Source organism: Schistocerca gregaria, chromosome X, assembly GCF_023897955.1.
Source record: "Schistocerca gregaria isolate iqSchGreg1 chromosome X, iqSchGreg1.2, whole genome shotgun sequence".
Lineage (NCBI taxonomy): Eukaryota > Metazoa > Arthropoda > Insecta > Orthoptera > Acrididae > Schistocerca > Schistocerca gregaria.
The window spans coordinates 115,295,553-115,315,359 of NC_064931.1; the positions used below are offsets into that span (position 1 = coordinate 115,295,553).

Genomic DNA, 19,807 nt, shown 5'->3' on the forward strand with positions numbered 1-19,807 from the left:
TCTCTCCAGTAAAAACTGATGATTCTTTGAGGTCTCATGATTCCTTGAGGTCTCAGAATATATCCTATCAACCGATCTTGTAATTTTTAGTCAAGTTCTGCCACAAATTTTCTTTTTCTCCAAATTCTCCAGTACCTCCTCATTAATTATGCAGTCTAACAGTCTAATCTTCAGCATTATTTTGTAATACCACATTTCAAAGCCTTCTATATTCTTTTTGTCAGAAATGCTTATCTTCCAACGATTCAGTTGCATACAAGGTTACACTCCAGGCAATACCTTCAGAAAATACTTCCTAACACTTCAGTTTATGTTCGATGTCAACAAATGTCCCTTTTTCAGATGTTGATGATCTCAGTAACAGTCTATATATTTCGATTACATTTTTGTCTGTATATACTAAATATGGTTTTTTTCTGTTTGTTCAGTCTTCCAGTTGAAGAAGGTTGAAATAATCAAAACCTACCAACAATAAATATAATACATTCAGCGGATGGCAAATAAAAATACACACTATAATGATTTTCTTATTATTGCGGGTATACAAGTTAAATCCTCTTTACTTCGACAATAATAAGTAATTTTGCTGCCCAAATAATAAAATTAATCTACTACTTTTAGTGTCTCATTTCATAATATAATACCTTCAGCATCGCCTCATTTAATTCAACCACACTCCATTATCTTTGTTTCGCTTTAATGGCTGTTCATCTTATATCCTCCTTCCAAGACACTGTCTATTACATTAAACTGTTCTTCCGAATGCTTTACTGTCTCTGTCATCTTATATCCTCCTTCCAAGACACTGTCTATTACGTTAAACTGTTCTTCCAAATGCTTTACTGTCTCTGACACAATTACAATGTCACCATCAAAAAAGTTTTTATTTCTTTTCTCTGAAATTTAATTCCTTCTTCAGATATTTTCTTGGTTTCCTTTATAATATGCTTAATGTACAGGTTGAATAAAACTAAAGACAGGGTCGTAACGTATCTCTCGCCGTTCCTCGACACTGCTTCCCTTTCATATCCTTAGACTCTTCAACTGCCGTCTGGTTTCCGTGTAAGTTGTATATAAGCTTTCGCTACATGTACTCTCCCCTGCTACCTTTGGAATTCCTGAGACTGTATTCCAGTCAACATTTTTAAAAGCTTTCTCTGAGTCTATAAATGCTGTAAACATAGGTCTGCTTTTCTTTAACCAATATCCTAAGGTAAGTCGTAGGGTCAGTACTGCTTCGTGTGTTCCTACATTTCTCCGTAGCCGAAACTGATTTACAACGGGTTCAGCTTCAGCCTTTCCATTATTTTGAAAATAATTCGTGTCAGTATTTTGCAGCCATGACTTATTTAACTGATAGTTCGATAATATTGACATCCATATGCACCTGCTTTCTTTGGAACTCTAATGATTACACTCTTCCTGAAGTCTGTGGATATTTCGCGTGTTTTTTACATCTTGCATACTATGTGGAATAGTTATGTCATGGCTGACTCTCCCAAAGATATAAGTAGCCCTGTGGAAATGTCTACTCCCGGGGCGTAGTTTCTCTCAGTGACATGTCAAATTCTTCTCGCAGTATTATATTTTCCATCTCATCTTCATCTATTTCCCTTCCCATTTCCCCTGTATGGCCCCTCTTTATATTCCACCCACCTTTTTAGGTTTCCATTCTTTGCTTAGTACTGGTTTTTCATCTGAGCTTTTGATATTCACACAGCTGTCCCTATTTTGTCCTAAGACCTCTTTAATTTTCCTATAGGAGATATCTATGTTTCCGCTACTTTTACAGGCTTCTATATTCGTGAATTTGTTCTGTAGCCATTCCTATTTAGCCATTTTGCACTTACTGTCAATCTTATTCTGTAAACATCTATACTCCCTTTTGCCCTCTTCATTTGCCGTATTTTTTAATTTTCTCCTTCGTCGATTAATTTCAATATCTGCTGTGATATCCAAGGATTTTTACTAAGCCTTTTTACCTATTTGATCCCCTATTGTCTTCACTATATCATCTCTTTAAAGCTAGCCATTCGTTTTCTACTGTATAATTTTCCAGTGTTTCAGTCAATCTTTATCTAATGGTTCCTTTGAAACTCACAGTAACCTCTGTTTCTTTCAACTCATCGAAGTCCCATTACCTTAACTTCCTGCCTATTTACAATTTCTTCCATTCTGTCTACAGTTCATAATCAATAACTTACGATCAGTTCACATCTACCCCTCCAAATGTCATACAGTTTAAAATCTGGTTCCGAAATCTGTCTTACCATTGCATAATCAGTCTGAAACCTGCCACTGCCTCCAGATCTCTTCAAAGTATGCAATCTTCTTTCAAAGTTCTTAAACCAAGAGTTAGCGATGATTAAATTATGTTTCGTGCAGAATTCTATTAGGCGGCTTCTTCTTCCATTCTCTTCACCCAGTTCTTGCCCTTGTACGCTTTTGCCTTCTCTTCCTTTCGCTACATCTAGAAAAATAGGTATTTCCTGGGAAGAAGAAGTATAGGATCCAGTGTCAGTGTCACTGGAACTTGTAAGACTCCTTGTGGGTTCTGAAGCAGCTACGTCGGTCAGCCTATTAGTATCGTTACCGATCGTCGTGCAGAACACCAAAGGTACATTAAAAATCGAGAACTTCAAAAAATCAACAGCTGGTGAGCGCAATCTCGCAAATAAACGCAGAATAATATTTGATTAAGCTAAACTCTTGCGCAAAACGTCTACATATTGGGATGGAGTAGACATTAGAAAGTGAAAGAACAGGTTCAACAGCGACTGTGTCTATAACCTTACAAGAAAAACTCCCCATCACCCCCCCTCCCCTCAGATTTATTGGTAACATGTCCCAGTGGATAACCCGTCAAAAACTGAACACAGATCAAGCATGAAAACAGGAAGAATGTGTACTGAAGGCAAATAGAAACAATGAACGGTCCAAGAACAAGAAGTTCAGTAAAGAGCAGCCTGAATCAGCAACGAGAGAGCCGTGTTCACCCCTCCGCTTTTTTTTTTCCACAACGTTATGTACTGTCCGTCCGGTCATTGAAATGTTTGTTCTCTTTCTATAGTCTTGGTAGTTGTCATACTATACATGAGTTACAGAATATGAGCCATTCGGTAAGAATACGTTACTTTCGCAAGTAAATGTGATGAATAGTGAGAGCAGGCGAGATACTACATAGACGTCTCACAGAAATGGAAACAACAAATAAACAGGTATGAACTATGTTACAACAAAGGAATTGAAGAATCAAGACTTCCAAACCAGGACGAAACTTCAAAAACCTTAAAAACATAGTTTTGACAGAGCACGGAGAAACTGTGTGATGGTGAAACTGTTGCGTTAATCTGTTGCAAGTTTTATTACAAACTTATGTTTTCATCATTTCCTTAGGAGTGATCACATTCACATTCATACGAACACCTATATCGAGCAATGACGAGTATCTCATTTACTTATTAGTCGTACAAATTAGGTGCGTCGATAAGAGATTCCTATCATATGACACACGTACTGTTACTAATGCTGTGTATGACAAACCATACGTGGTTTCCGGTGGACGATTCAGTTGACTTGTCACCTTGTCATCACACGTTTGCGGTTACAATTCCAAAGCCACTTCCTTTCGGCTGCTAATAGAGTAGTTGTGCAGAGTCAACTGTCGTTATAGGTCCCTACCTTACACCTATCTGTTGTAAACGGATGTTACTCCAGGACTGACACATAAATGTGAATAAAGCGAATAGTGAAAAAAAATTGGTACGAACAAAATGGTTCAAGTGGCTCTGAGCACTATGGGACTCAACTGCTGTGGTCATTAGTCCCCTAGAACTTATAGCTATTTAAACCAAACCAACCTAAGGACATCACACACATCCATGCCCGAGGCAGGATTCGAACCTGCGACCGTAGCAGTCGCACGGTTCCGGCCTGCGCGCCTAGAACCGCGAGACTACCGCGGCCGGCAAAATTGCGAAACAGGCTTGAACACGGTTTCACCGCTTGGTAGTCATACAACGTAACCACGTAACCACGACGCCATTTCTAATTTCGGCTGCCCTATATTGCACTTCTTGTTGTTGGACAGCTCATTGTTTCTACATTGTTTCTTTGTCCAGTATTCGTTCTTCCTGTTTCCATGCTTGACAGTTTTTGACGGGATATCCACTGGTCCCTCTAACCACTAAATCTGAGGGGTGTGCGATGAGAAGTTTCCCTTGTTAGTATGGCGCGGAAACGAACTATCGACGCTGAAAAGACGCAAAGAAATCGGCTGACATTTTCACGTTCGTACGAGCGCGCTAGCACCACCAGCGCCGACACGGACACAATCTTTAGACACATGACGTAATGATTACGTACACAGAGCAATCACAAGCCATCTATGGGCTCTAAATGGTCGTCATAACAATGGCAACGACACCCTGTTGTTCCCAACGAAGGCAATGGAGATTTTCGCCGAGAAATCGGGATTTTACCCACATTTGATGCGATGAGTAAACCGGTAATATCTCATACAATATTAATTTCTCTCCTAAAATATTCATTTCTCTTCTTGCTCTCAGACTCTCATCTCTCTCACGTGTCTTTTTGATCGGTCCTTTAATAAATGACTAACATTCACATCCATATAACTCTGAACAAGCTGGCACTGTGGGAAGAGGCGGGATTCGTATTTAGTTGAACGGCTGTGCAGATACTCGTCCATTCATTTAAAATTAGGTTTCCTGTGGTTACCTTAAGTAACTTAACACGATTTCCAGAATGTTTCCTTTGAAAAGGCACGGTCGATATCCGTCCTTATTCTTTCCCAATCTTGCCCAGGTTCGTGCCTAATGACCTCGTCATCGACGGGATGATAGAACTTAATATGCCTCTTTTCATACAATAATGTTAGTGCTGCCGTTTATTCATATAGCTTAAGCGGCATAGCTCTACTGCAATTCTTAGAATGTCGTTTGATTGAGCCATATCACCGCAATCGGTGAGCATGTCATCAGTTGATGTACAGGATGAATCACCGAAATCTTAGACGCATTTTATTTCGTGAAGGGTTCATGATATCGAAACAAGGTTTCTGGTAAGTGATAGTAGGCAAAGTGGCACTTAGTTTTGTTTCATGAGCTATACTCTTCACTATTGTGTCAACAGTGATACTGAAGCAAGTATGGATTTTTAAACGGAACGGTATACTTTCTTTAACGTCATTCGAAATCTCTTGGAAAGATGAGAGCAGTGATAAGAGTATTAGCTATTGTTAGTGTTGAAATTTCTCGCAGCAGAGTTCGGGAAGTGTGCTGAAGTTGTAAAATAAGGCGTCCGGAGGGGCCTATTGGATGAAAACAACCGTAACTGCGGTTCGCTTTCCATGCCCCGTTGTTATATCAGGCGTTTACTTGCTTCCAAAAAAGCTACTCCGTAAGACGTGTGTTTGTATACAGGGTGTTACAAAAAGGTACGGCCAAATTTTCAGGAAACATTCCTCACACACAAAGAAAGAAAATATATTATGTGGACACGTGTCCGGAAAAGATTACTTTCCATGTTAGAGCTCATTTTATTACTTCTCTTCAAATCACGTTAATCATGGAATAGAAATACACAGCAACAGAACGTACCAGCGTAACTTCAAACACTTTGTTACAGGAAATGTTCAAAATTTCCTCCGTTAGCGAGGATACATGCATCCATCCTCCGTCGCACAGAATCCCTGATGCGCTGATGCAGCGCTGGAGAATGGCGTATTGTATCACAGTCGTCCACGATACGAGCACGAAGAGTCTCTAAATTTGGTACCGGGGTTGCGTAGACAAGAGCTTTCAAATGCCCCCATAAATGAAAGTCAATAGGGTTGAGGTCAGGAGAGCGTGGAGGCCATGGAATTGGTCCGCCTCTACCAATCCATCGGTCACCGAATCTGTTGTTGAGAAGCGTACGAACACTTCGACTGAAATGTGCAGGAGCTCCATCGTGCATGAACCACATGTTGTGTCGTACTTGTAAAGGCACAGGTTCTCGCGGCACAGGTAGAGTATCCCGTATGAAATCATGATAACGTGCTCCATTGAGCGTAGGTGGAAGAACATGGGGCCCAATCAAGGTATCACCAACAATGCCTGCGCAAACGTTCACAGAAAATCTGTGTTGATGACGTGATTGCACAATTGCGTGCGGATTCTCGTCAGCCCACATATGTTTATAGTGAAAATTTACAATTTGATCACGTTGGAATGAAGCCTCATCCGTAAAGAGAACATTTGCACTGAAATGAGGATTGACACATTGTTGGCTGAACCATTCGCAGAAGGGTACCAGTGGAGGCCAATCAGCTGCTGATAGTGCCTGCACACGCTGTGCATGGTACGGAAACATCTGGTTCTCCCATAGCACTCTCCATACAGTGACGTGGTCAACGTTCACTTGTACAGCAGCAACTTCTCTGACGCTGACATTAGGGTTATCGTCAACTGCACGAAGAATTGCCTCGTCCATTTCAGGTGTCCTCGTCGTTCTAGGTCTTCCCCAGTCGCGAGTCATAGGCTGGAATGTTCCGTGCTCCCTAAGACGCCTGTAGGGACACCTTCGTTGTGTCTCGATAAAAACGTACCGCGCCACGGCTACTGCCCGTGCTATTCCATACATCAAATGGGCATCTGCCAACTCCGCATTTGTAAACATTTCACTGACTGAAAAACCACGATCGTGATGAACACTAACCTGTTGATGCTACGTACTGATGTGCTTGATGCTAGTACTGTAGAGCAATGAGTCGCATGTCAACACAAGCACCGAAAGCAACATTACCCTTCTTCAATTGGGCCAACTGGCGGTGAATCGAGGAAGTACAGTATATACTGACGAAACTAAAATTAGCTCTAACATTGAAATTAAGCGTTTCCGGACACATGTCCACATAATATCTTTTCTTTATTTGCGTGTGAGGAATGTTTCCTGAAAGTTTGGCCGTACCGTTTTGTAACACCCTGTATACATTTGAAGTAGTTGCACCAAATCCCTACTGACAATCTAAAACTTAAATTCACTGTAAGGCAAAACAAAGCAACACGCCCCACGAAGGAACTATTACGAGATGGAAATCTGTAGATTTAATGTACATGTACAGACAAACAAGTGATCACGCTGTCGGGAAATCTGTATGATTTACTCAGGAGAAAGAGCTTCACAAATTGAGGAAGTTGGTTGGTTGGTTGGTTGGGGGAAGGAGACCAGACAGCGAGGTCATCGGTCTCATCAGATTAGGGAAGGACGGGGAAGGAACTCGGGCGTGCCCTTTGAAAGGAACCATCCCGGCATTTGCCTGAAGCGATTTAGGGAAATCACGGGAAACCTAAATCAGGATGGCCGGACGCGGGATTGAACCGTCGTCCTCCCGAATGCGAGTCCAGTGTTAACCACAGTGCCACATTGAGGAAGTCAATAACGAGTTGGTCCACTTCAACCTCTTATTTAAGCAATTATTCGGCTTTGCATCGATTGCCAGAGGGGATACCCTCCTGAGGGATATCGTGCCAAGTTCCGTCCGATTGGTGCGTTAGATCATCAAAATACCAAGCCAATTGGAGTGCCCTGACCATAATCCTCCAAACCTTCTCAGTTGGGGATAGATCCAGCGACGTTGCTGGCCATGGTAGGGTATGACAAGCACGAAGACAAGCAACAGAAATCCTCATCGTGTGCTGACCGACGTTATCTTGTTGAAATGTAGATACAGGATGGCTTTTGATGAAGGGCGACAAAACGGGGAGTAGAACATCGTCGACTTATCGCTGTGCTGTAATGGGGCCCCTGGATGACAACCCACGGGGTTATGCTCTGAAATGAAATGGTCATCGGGGCTCAGTTCTAAACAGACTCATCGCTAAAAACAGTTCTTCTCCAGTCAATGAGATTTCAGGCCGAAAACGTGTTGTCCGGAGGCGCCCGGGGCAACAGTACCAGCCTGACTGTCACTCGTCATAAGGCCCGATATCGATGAGTAATGATCTGGGTTGCCATTTGTTTTCTTAGCAGAACCATTTTGGTTGTCACATGCGGCACCTTTACAGCACAGCGGTACGTCGACGATATTATATGCCTCGTTTCGTTGCCCTTCATGGCAAGCCTGGGCTTAAATTTCAGGACAACAGTTCACACACGACGAGGTTCACTACCGATTGTCTTCGTGCTTGTAAAACCCTACCTTGGCCAGAAAGGTCGCCGTATATATCCCATTTGAAAACGTGTAGAACATTATGGACAGGGTTCTCCAACCAGCTCTGGATTTTGACGATCTACCACGCCAATTGGACAGAATTTGGGGAGATATCCCTCAGCAGGACATCCACAAACTCCTTCAATCAGTGCCAACCAATTAACTGCTTCCATAAGGGCCAGAGGTGGACGAGCGCGTTACTGATTGTCTCAATTTGTGATGCTTTTTCTGTTGAACAAAACATCCAGTTTTTCTTTAATTGTATTCATTTGTTTGTCTGTAGATGTACATTACGTCTACTGATTTCCATCCCATTCGGGTAATCGCTTCGTAGTGCGTATTTTTTATCTTAGAGCGTAGTTTCGTAGCTGATTCTTTATCTGTTTCGTATAAAATAGGACCAAGAGGATGTGCAATTTATCTCAGATGCGTAGGCCAAAGTTGTTGTTACACACAGGGCGGGCAAAATAAAGCTGCCCCTTAAGATAGGCAACCCCTTCTAACAATACCACCACTTGCAAAGTAGGCTAGAAATCAGATTAATATTGTTGCTCACGCAGCATATGTTTGCTTTATCGGGCAACGACAGAGTTATTGATTGTGGATGGTGTCGTCAGAATGGAAATAATGAAGTCACTGTAAAAAAGTCATTAATTTTGGCACTTATCTTGAATGGATTCCCTCGTAGATTTCGTCGAAGTTGTTATGGCTCATCTTGTTCATTCTAGGGTGATTCCACTTTGACTGCTAGAAGGTCCAGATCTGTATTTTAGCAATATTTGAAGACCTAACAAATGCGTTTTTCACGAAATTCTTAATGATCAAACAATACCAGATCAGAACAATGGTATGGTAGAAATAATTTTTGACTTGGTGTTCACGATCCACATTTTTATCAAACTTCTTGTAAATTCACATATACTTCTTCTTAATTGTCACATCATCAAGAAAACAGTTTTGTATCAATCTTCATATATTTAATTTCCACTTTAACCAAACACAAGACTTGACTGTTTTTTTACAAAGCGAAATAACAACTTAACTTCTGCAAAGTGAAACAAAGACTCCTCTATGCGCATTCGCGCCAAAACAGTTACAAGTAAGCAAAGATTATGACAGTCTCACAGAAATGAATACACACAAGAACCATATCGCTGTAATATATCGATACATCGGAGTACCTGTACATTAATTAAACCAAATGTGAATATTGTAACAAAAATATGTTTGTTACTTCGCAGAAAAGTAGTACGATATTACTGGTATCGAGAACTAGGGTTGGAGTGCCGTAATGGTCACGTAAAGAAAGAACCATTACACCCTCTAACACCATTCGCCCCAGTTGCGGGTGATGTAAGTCGGGTTGCATATCAGCCACCTTTCCTTTCAACTTCAGCTCATTTCTTTGATGCTCTTGCGAAAAGTTTGAACGCCAATGTTAACGAGCATTATGTCGTTGTACTCATATTTCCAAGAGCTCTCGAATGTTGTTTAGTACCACACCCAACATAGTGGAATCTGTTTATTTTCTCTGCCATTTCGTTATTAATACGAGTGCTACTTTTTTTTTCTCACTAAGAACCGATCGGTCGCGAAATGGAAACAATATTGAAAATCCAAAATATATTATGTTCAGCATTTAGCTGCACCTACCACATTCTATCTGCTTCTCTACATAATCGCCGTTCAGATTTAGACATTTGTCTTACCGTTCCACCAGTTTACCAATACTCTAGTCATAGAACGCAGCAGTCTGTGCTTTCCGCCAGTTCTCTTCCCTGGTGTGCAACGCGTTTTATGTGTAAAAATGCTGTCCCATAGTCAGCATTTCATGTTAGCAAAGAGATGAAAACCAGATGGAGACACGTCCGGGCTGTGTGGTGGGTCATAAAACATTTCCCAGCAAAAAAGCTGCAGCAGCGTCTTTGTAGCAACTGTAGCGTGCGGCCGACCGTTTTCTTGAGGAAAGGGCGATGCCTCATGACACCATTCCTTTTCTCTTGCTCTGTATTGTACTTCGTAGAAGATTTTCTTTAATCGCTTGGCCTACTTGACAAGATCATTCCTTGACACTCACTTCCTTCCCTGACCACCTGCATGATGAATGTCTGCACGTCCTGCTTCGACGTTCCTGCACCAAGTAGAGACACATGCAGAAAGATAACTAAACTGTTTACTATTTGAAAAGTAATCGCCATAACTGTTAATATGACACTGTTGAACAAGACGGTCAATGCCTTCACGGAAAAATGTTTGCTGTTGCGTACAGAATCATGGTTGTAACCTATCGTGCTCGTATTTGTTCGAATCAAATCGACAGCTACGAATGTCTTTCTTCAGGGATCCAAAAATAAGAAAATCGCACGAAGAGAGAATGGGACTGTATCGAACATGTGTAAGGGCTTCCCTGCGAAACAACCTTGATAACATGTGAGACCACCCACTACAGTGCAGAAAGGTTGCTGGGAAACCCTTACACACGCTCCATACAGTCTCAATCTCATTCCACGGGAATTACATATTTTTGTAACCGTGAAGAAAAATATTCATGGAATCATGGTTCTGTAAGCAACCGCGAACATTTTTCCATGAAGGAATTGACCGTCTTGTCTCACAGTGGGATAAGTGTGTTAACAGTTATGGCGATTACTTATGAAATAATAAAAAGTTTACTTGCTTTTTTCTCATCTGTCTAGTTTTCACTTGACTGCTTCTTATACTTTGATTATAACTGATGCACGTTCATTGAAAATCATCGCTTACTTAAGTAGACATACACTCTAAGACAAGAAAAATGACACATCACAAAGGAATTAGCCGACTGGGTCGGAAATAGCTATATGTGACGCACACACACTGATAAATAGCTGAATATAACTTCAGAAAAGCTGGATGATTTATTTTACAGTAAGAGCTTCAGACACTGAGTTAATCAATAATGCCTGGTCCACCTGTGGCCCATATAGAGGAAATCATTCAGCTTGGCATAGATTGATGCAGTTGTGGGATGTCACGCCTACTGAGGGATGTCGTGCCAAATTCTGTCGAATCAGCGTTTTAGACTGTCAAATTTCCGTGATGGTTGAAGGTCCCTGCCCATCATGCTTCAAATATTCTAAATTAGGGAGCGTTCTGGCACCCTTGCTGACCAAGGCAGATTTTCGTAGACAAGACGATAGGCAGGAGAAACTGTAGGCGTGTGCGGAAGGGCATTATCTTGTTGAAATCGCTTGCCATGAAGTGCCACGAAAAGGGGCTAGAATATCGCCGAAGTACCGCTGTGCTGTAAGGGTGCCGTGGCCGAGCGGCTCTAGGCGCTGCAGTCTGGAACCGGGCGACCGCTGCGTCGCAGGTTCGAAACCTGCCTCGGGCATGGATGTGTCTGATGTCCTTAGGTTAGTTAGGTTTAAGTAGTTCTAAGTTCTAGGGTACTGATGACCTCAGCAGTCTAGTCCCATAGTGCTGAGAGCAATTTTTTTTCCTTTTTTGGTGATTGTAAGGGTGCCGCAGGAGACAAACAAAGGGGTCCTGCTATGAAAAGAAATGTACCCTAAACCAGATAAGTCTTCGGCCTGAAATCTTATGGATTTGTGTACAATTACCTTCAGTTAATAGTCCGCGAAGACATGTCTGGAGACGTCCCAGACAACAGTGGGATAGCAACCTGATTGTTGCCAGCCATACTGATCGCCAGTCGGGAGTGACTGACTGGCGTGCCATTCCATTTCATAGCAGGATCCCATTGGTTGTCACCAGAGGCATCCTTACAGCAGTACGTCGACGATATTCGATGCACCGTTTTGTTGCCATTCATCACAAGCAATTCTGGGTTTATATCTCAGGAACATAATGCCACCTCGCACAATAAACAAGTTTCTACTACTTCTCTTCGTGCATACCAAACCCTATCTTTGAAAAAAGTTGTAAGACCTCTCCAAAACTGAGATCTTTTTGAGCATTACGGGCAGGGCGCTCATACCAGCAAGGGATTTGGACGATCTAATGCTCCAGTTGGACAGAACATCCAACAATCCATCGATGAGTGCCAAACCGAATAACTGCAAGTCATGGACCAGCGCGTTATTGACTTGCTCTATTTGTGAAGCTCTCTCTCGAATAAATCATCCAGTTTTTTCCAAAATTGTAATCGTTTGTTTCTATACATACATTACTGGCCATTAAAATTGCCACACCAAGAAGAAATGCAGATGAAAAACGGGTATTCATTGGACAAATATATTATACTAGAACTGACATGTGATTACATTTTCACGCAATTTGGGTGCATAAATCTTAAGAAATCAGTACCCAGAACCACCACCTCTGGCCGTAATAACGGCCTTCATACACCTGGACATTGAGTCAAACAGAGCTTGGATAGCGTGGTCAAGTACAGCTGCCCATGCACCTTCAACACGATACCACAGTTCATCAAGACTAGTGACTGGCGTTATGTGACGAGCCAGTTGCTCGACCACCATTGACCAGACGTTTACAATTGGTGAGAGATCTGGAGAATGTGCTGGCCATTGCAGCAGTCGAACATTTTCTGTGTCCAGAAAGGCCAGTACATGACCTGCAACATGCGGTCGTGCATTATCCTGCTGAAATGTAGGGTTTCGCAGGGATCGAATGAAGGGTAGAGCCACTGGTCGTAACACATCTGAAATGTAACGTCCACTGTTCAAAATACCGTCAGTGCGAACAGGAGGTGATCGAGACGTGTAACCAATGGCACCCGATACCATCACGCCGGGTGATGCGCCAGTATGGCGATAGCGAACACACGCTTCCAATGTGCGTTCACCGAGATGTCGCCAAACACGGATGCGGCCATTATGATGCTCTAAACAGAACCTGGACTCATCCGAAAAAATGACATTCTGCCACTCGTGCACTCAGGTTCGTCGTTGAGCACAGCATCGCATTCGCTCCTGTCTGTGATGCAGCGTCAAGGGTAACCGCGGCCGTGGTCTCTGAGCTGATAGTCCGTGATGCTGCCAACGTCGTCGAACAGTACCTGCAGATGGTTGTTGTCTTGCAAACGTCCCCATCTGTTGACTCAGGAATCGAGACGTGGCTTCACGATCCGTTACAGCCATGTGGATAAGATGCCTGTCATCTCGACAGCTAGTTATACGAAGCCGTTGGGATACAGCACGGCGTTCCGTATTACCCTCCTGAACCCACCGTTTCCATATTCTGCTAACAGTCATTGGATCTCGTCCAACTTGAGCAGCTATGTCGCGATACGATTAACGGCAGTAGCGATAGGCTACAATCCGACTTTTATCAAAGTCGGAAAATGATGGTACACATTTCTCCTCCTTACACGAGGCATCACAACAACGTTTCACCAGGCAACGCCGGTCAACTGATGTTTGTGTATGAGAAATCGGTTGGAAGCTTTACTTATATCAGCACTTTGTAGGTGTCGCCACCGGCGCTAACCTTGTGTGAATGCTCTGAAAAGCTATTCATTTGCATATAACAGCATCTTCTTCCTGTCGGTGAAATTTCGCTTCTGTAGCACATTTCTTGGTGTAGCAATTTTACAGGCCAGTAGTGTATATACATTTTGGTCAATTGATAGTGACCGGGCCAAATATCTCACGAAATAAGCATCAAACGAAAAACTACAAAGAACGAAACTCGTCTACCTTGAAGGTAGATGGCGCTGCAATAGGTCAAACGGATATCAAGTGCGTTTAAAAAAAATAGGAAACCCCATTTTTATTACATATTCGCATAGTACGTAAAGAAATATGAATGTTTTAGATGGACCACTTTTTTCGCTTTGTGATAGATGGCGCTGTAATATTCACAAACGAATAAGTACGTGGTATCACGTAACATTCCGCCAGCGCGGACGGTATTTGCTTCGTGATTGCACCGGTAGCAGATTTCTATGCACCAGGAATTGTATGGCGACGACTTTCAACTTCATGTACAGTTCTGGCACTAGGCACAAGAAAAATTTACGGGACGATGACGAAGTTTTTATCTCGCGTTCTATTTACCGACGAAGCGTCATTCACCAACAGCGGCAACGTAAACCTGCATTATATGCACTATTGGGCAACGGAAAATCCACGATGGCTGCGACAAGTGGAACACCAGTTACCTTGGCGGGTTAGTGTATAGTGCGGCATTATGGGAGGAAGGTTAATTGGCCCCCATTTCATCGATGGTAATCTAAATGGTGCAATGTATGCTGATTTCGTACATAATGTTCTACCGATGTTACCACAAGGTGTTTCACTGCATGACAGAATGTCAATGTACTTCCAACATGATGGACGTCCGGCACATAGGTCTCTTGCGGTTGAAGCGGTATTGAATAGCATATTTCATGACAGGTGGATTGGTCGTCGAAGCACCATTCAATGGCTCGCACGTTCATCGGATCTGACGTCCCCGGATTTCTTTCTGTGAGGAATGTTGAAGGATATTTGCTATCGTGATCCACCGACAACGCCTGACAACATGCGTCAGCGCAATGTCAGTGCATGTGCGAACATTACGGCAGGCGAACTACTCGCTGTTGAGAGAAATGTATTGCCAAATGCATTGAGGTTGACGGACATAATTTTGAACATTTATTGCATTACTGTGGTATTTACAGGTAATCACGTTTTAACAGCATTCGTTCTCAGAAATGATAAGTTCACAGAGGTATATGTATCTAATTGGAACAACCGAAATAAAATGTTCAAACGTACCTACGCCCTGAATTTTAATTTAGAAAACCTACGTGTTAGGAACTGTTCGTCTAAAGTTGTGAGCCATATGTTTGTGACTAATACAGCGCCATCTATCACAAAGCGAAAAAAGTGGTCCACCTAAAACATTCATATTTCTTTACGTACCACACGAATATGCAATAAAAGATGGGAATTCGTATTTAAAAAGAACGCAGTTGATATCCGTTTGACCTATGGCATCTAGCGGGCCAACCATAGCGTTATGTGGTTTCCCCCTTCAAGCTAGACAAGTTTTGTTCTTTGTAGTTTTTTCGTTTAACGCTTATTTTGTGAGATATTTGGCCCGATCATGATCAATGGACCAGCCTGTATACATCACATCTACCGATTTCCGCCCCATTCGGATAATTTCTTCGTGGTGCGTCTTTTGTCTTAGAGCGTTTTTAAATTATACTCATTTGGTACTGTCAGAAGCAGGTGCCCCCCTCGGTGAAGATCATGATCTGTGCCATTTAAGACCACTCGGTCGTCCGCGAAAGGCATCGTTGGAAGCAATTAATTTTGGGTACAAGGTAACGCTGTTTCGCACTTCGCGCGGAAGCGAATTTAGCAGGCTCGCGGAAAGGGTCGGAAAATAGCGCACGGTGTCGACTGCAGAGCTAATGTAATCTCGCCTCGTCTGGGCTCGTCAGCGCGCATTCGGGATGAAGCTGATGGCGCGACTGCGCGGCCGGCGCGACAGCTCCTCCGGGTCCGGGACGCAGCCCGCCGGCTCGGGCAGGGACAGGTCGCGCTCGCTGTGCGTCGACCGGCTGGCGTCTCTGCTGCGCCCGCCGCCCGTCCTCGTCACCAGGGACGTCAGCCTCCAGCAGGCTCTGCAGCGACGCCGCGCCTCCTCGGCCATGTAAGTCGCACCTCTGCCACGCTCAGTGCTGCTCCAGCGCCACACTTTTTTTTCCTTTATTGCAATTTTGACACCTGGACAAACAACAGGCAGGATGGTAGCAGCATTCAACTCCGCTCTTCAGCCTTAGAGTAGACAATAAGAAAAACGGAAAGAATACTCATAATTGACATAAAGGCGGGTAAAAAACAGTAGACATAGAATACAAAACAGGGTGCCGTTCACACTCGACGATAATCCACACTACAAACTCCTGATACGACACACAAACACTGATTTCGATGGCACATGTGAACGATGGAGCGTAGCTGTGAACACTAAACACAAAACACGACGGCACATACGAGAAACAGATGGTGATCTCCGGCGCGCGAAAGTCCACGTAACGTGTGCGAGTCCGAGGACCTGCCAAGAGGGGAAGAAGGGTGAGGGGGAGGGAGAGGGGAGAGCAAAGATGCCAATGGCAGAGGAGATGGGAGGATTGGAGGTACGGGGGTAGGGGAGGCCCGGAGGAGGAGTGGGGAGAAAGGGAGGAGAGAGGGAAGGTGGAGAGAAAGGAGAGAGGTTGCCCAAAGAAACAGACACAGGAAGAGGGAGGGAGGATCAAAGTTGGTAGGAGAGGTAGGTGGAGGGGAGGAGGGCATCATCAGGGAGGGGGAGCTGGCTGAAGCCACCTTGGGAGAGGGTGTGGAGAGATGGAGAGCAGGTGGGATGTGGAAGTACAGGTGCGGCAGTGGACGGGGGCGGGAGAGGATGGGAGAGACCAGCGGGTGAGGAGGATCGAGTTTGCTGGAGGTGTAGAGGATCAGTATCCATTCGAGGAAAAGGGAGGTAGGTGAAGGGAATTAGGTCGCACAGGATCCGCATGGGGGAGGGGAGACGGATGCGATAGGCGAGGCGAAGAGCATGGCGTTCTAGAATCTGAAGGGATTTGTAAAAGGTAGGTGGGAGTGGAGATCCAGGCAGGGTGGGCGTAGCAAAGGATAGAGCGAATGAGGGATTTATAGGTATGGAGGATGGTGGAGGGGTCCAGACCCCAAGTATGGCCGGAAAGGAGCTTGAGGAGACAGTCGGGAGCGTGCCTTGGCTTGGATCGTCCGGAGGTGGGGGGGTCCAGGAGAGGCGACAGTCGAGGGTGACACCAAGGTACTTAAGGGTGGGGGTGAGGGCGATAGGATGGCCATAGATGGTGATCTAGAAATTGAGGAGGCGGAAGGAAGGGGTGGTTTTGCCTACAATGATCGCCTGGGTTTTGAAAGGATCGACCTTAAGTAACCTCTGATTGCACCAGTCGGTGAACTGATCAAGATGGAATTGGAGAAGGTTTTGGGAGCGCTGCAGGGTGGGGGCAAGGGCAAGGAAGGCGGTCTCATTGGCGTACTGGAGAAGGTGGATGGGAGGTAAAGGCGGCGACATGTCCGCCGTATACAAGAGGTACAGAAGAGGGGAGAGCACGGAACCCTGGGGCACACCGGCGGAGGGGAAAAAGGTGTATGAATTCGTGTTGTCGATGGTGACGTAGGAAGGACGTTGGGAAAGAAAGGAGCCTATCAGACGGACGTAGTTGACACACGCATTTATAGCTGCGCACGCTTGTCAGTGGTTTTGCTACAGTGAGTGATGTTGAGTAAGTAAACTGTTTTACGTGCAATATCGTTAAGTCGTCGACACACGCACCGTGCTGTCGAACGTTAACGTTGAGCGTGCCAAGTTCAACGTCCTGCTGAACGCTCAGGAACGATATGACTTGTGCATATGGTAGGTTGGCCCCAACGTGGTATACGCAATTGCGACACACTCCAGCGGCAGCTGAGGGATGTTTCTAGTTCGTAAGTCACATTGTTTACTCAACAGGCGCGCGTAAAATTCCCACGTTAGCTCTATTGAAATGCACATTTCCTCCATCACCCACGAAAAGCAAAGTACCATGTCCAATCAGTAAGGTCACAGGCTTACAAAAGTTCCATTACAAACAGTGCGGTGCAAATTTGGAAAACTTCTCCGCATAAGATACACATCATTTCATCATCCCCACATTTTAGTAAAACCCCAAGGTCAGTCTTACTCGAGCACTTTTCCTATCCAGTAGCAGAATCTTTGCATCATATGAATTATGAAGCGTAAAAGAAAAGGAGCAAAATATCTTTATACAAGCAGTGCAAGCTGTCTGGTAGATTAAGGCAATAGAACAAACTCACCCCTCGATAAAAGGTGAACTTATATTTACATAACATCAAATATTATAGTGCATGCTTATATTAAACTAATAACAAAGTATCAGAACCTAATAAAAACGTGAATGTTAGGGAAAACAAAAATAGGTAGTGGCAAGACGCGAACTACCACCCCAAAACACAACTTAATAGTGGACAGTGACGCTAGTCTTTACCCTACGTCAACAACATGCCGAATGTTTCTAATCATAGTGTTTTACCCGTGCTGAAAACCTTAATCGTATATATGTTACTAATTGAAATTTAGTTATAACAAAAGTTTAGCAAGAACAATACGTTTTGGGTGGATCTTCAGTGTGCCGCTGCCTTTAAATAGCCTACTCTCATAATACGCAAGTTACAATAATTCTTTTGCCACGAATATGATGTTTCTCATTATTTTATTGGAACGAATCACACTGTTAACAACGGGTTTTCCAGTGATTCTCAATTTGCTGGTGTTCAGAAGCAGCATATATACATATAGGCTTGAAACGAATGCCAACATGGCGCCTCACAACTCTGTACTGAAGGGAAACGGCGTGCGTGTGACGTAGGTGGCGTTGTGCCATCACATTAGTCAACGCTCAGACGCACGCTCAGAATATCTGACATGCCAGATATTGCTCTGCACGTTCGGAAAGACTCCCGAACGTGCTGTTCCACGCTATGCCGTCATAAACTCGGCCCGCTCAACGCTCAACTTACGGATGCAAGGTCCATGTGCCGACGGCTTTAGCTGCCCTCACGTGTCTGCCTGTGCCCCCGACCGCCCCAGCGTAAGATGCAGCGGCACGAAGAGTGTCGCTGTGAGCAGTGGGTGCAGGGGGGCATGGACATGTCCTCGCATTTGTGCATTGTGCTGCTGAATACCTGTGCATTATTCGACGTACACATTATGCAACAACTAGCAAGATAGCCTAAGTTCTTCCTCACAGTTCAAGTTATCTCCATACGAAATTTCATCGAAATCATTTCTGCATTTCAGTCATTGAAGCGTCCTCCTCCGGTAGCTGAATGGACAGCCGGCACGGTAACTCAGCGTGTTTGGTCAGAGGGCTAGCTTGCCTCTGTAATAAAAAAAACTGAGTTAATAAATCAACAACGAACTGAAACGGGTGTCTTTCGACGTCCGCCCCGAGCAGATACAACGAACAAAATGAGACAAAAAAAAGTGGTCAGCGCGACAGATTGTCAATCCTAAGGGCCCGGGTTCGATTCCCGGCTGGGTCGGAGATTTTCTCCGTCCCGGGACTGGGTGTTGTCTTGTCCTAAACATCATCATTTCATCCCCATCGACGCGCAAGTCGCCAAAGCGGCGTCAAATCGCAAGACTTGTACCCGGCGAACGGTCAACCCGACGGGAGGCCCTAGGCACACGACACTTATTTATAGTCGTATAAACGTCACAGACAGAAAATGGTTCTAATGGCTCTGAGCACTATGGGACTTAACTGCTGTGGTCATCAGTCCCCTAGAACTTAGAACTACTTAAACCTAACTAACCTAAGGACATCACACACATCCATGCCCGAGGCAGGATTCGAACCTGCGACCGTAGCGGTCACGCGGTTCCAGACTGAAGCACCTAGAACCGCACGGCCACACCGGCAGGCTGTCACATACAGAATTGTTTGTGCATTTATATCATTAGTATGGAAATACGGACTAAATATGTCCAGGATTATCATAACATGCCAAACAATAAAGGCACTTTCTCAAATATAAACTTCAGAAGTCAAAGAATAAACAGCTTTTTCAGAGAGTAGAT

At 44.1% G+C, this 19,807-nt stretch overlaps 1 protein-coding gene across 2 annotated transcripts in view; it reads left to right on the forward strand.

The window, feature by feature from the left end:
* The window catches only part of LOC126299380 (GTPase-activating Rap/Ran-GAP domain-like protein 3), a 1,486,407-nt gene that overhangs the window by 769,660 nt on the left and 696,940 nt on the right, over positions 1–19,807 (forward strand). The window contains exon 2 of one of the 2 annotated variants that reach the window (XM_049991245.1): positions 15,612–15,823. The exons of the other annotated variant lie outside the window; for it this stretch is intronic. Within the exon in view, the coding sequence (XP_049847202.1) occupies positions 15,624–15,823 (200 nt within the window). The 5' untranslated portion in view covers positions 15,612–15,623. The remainder of the gene's footprint in view (positions 1–15,611; positions 15,824–19,807) is intronic. 2 annotated transcript variants of the gene reach the window in all.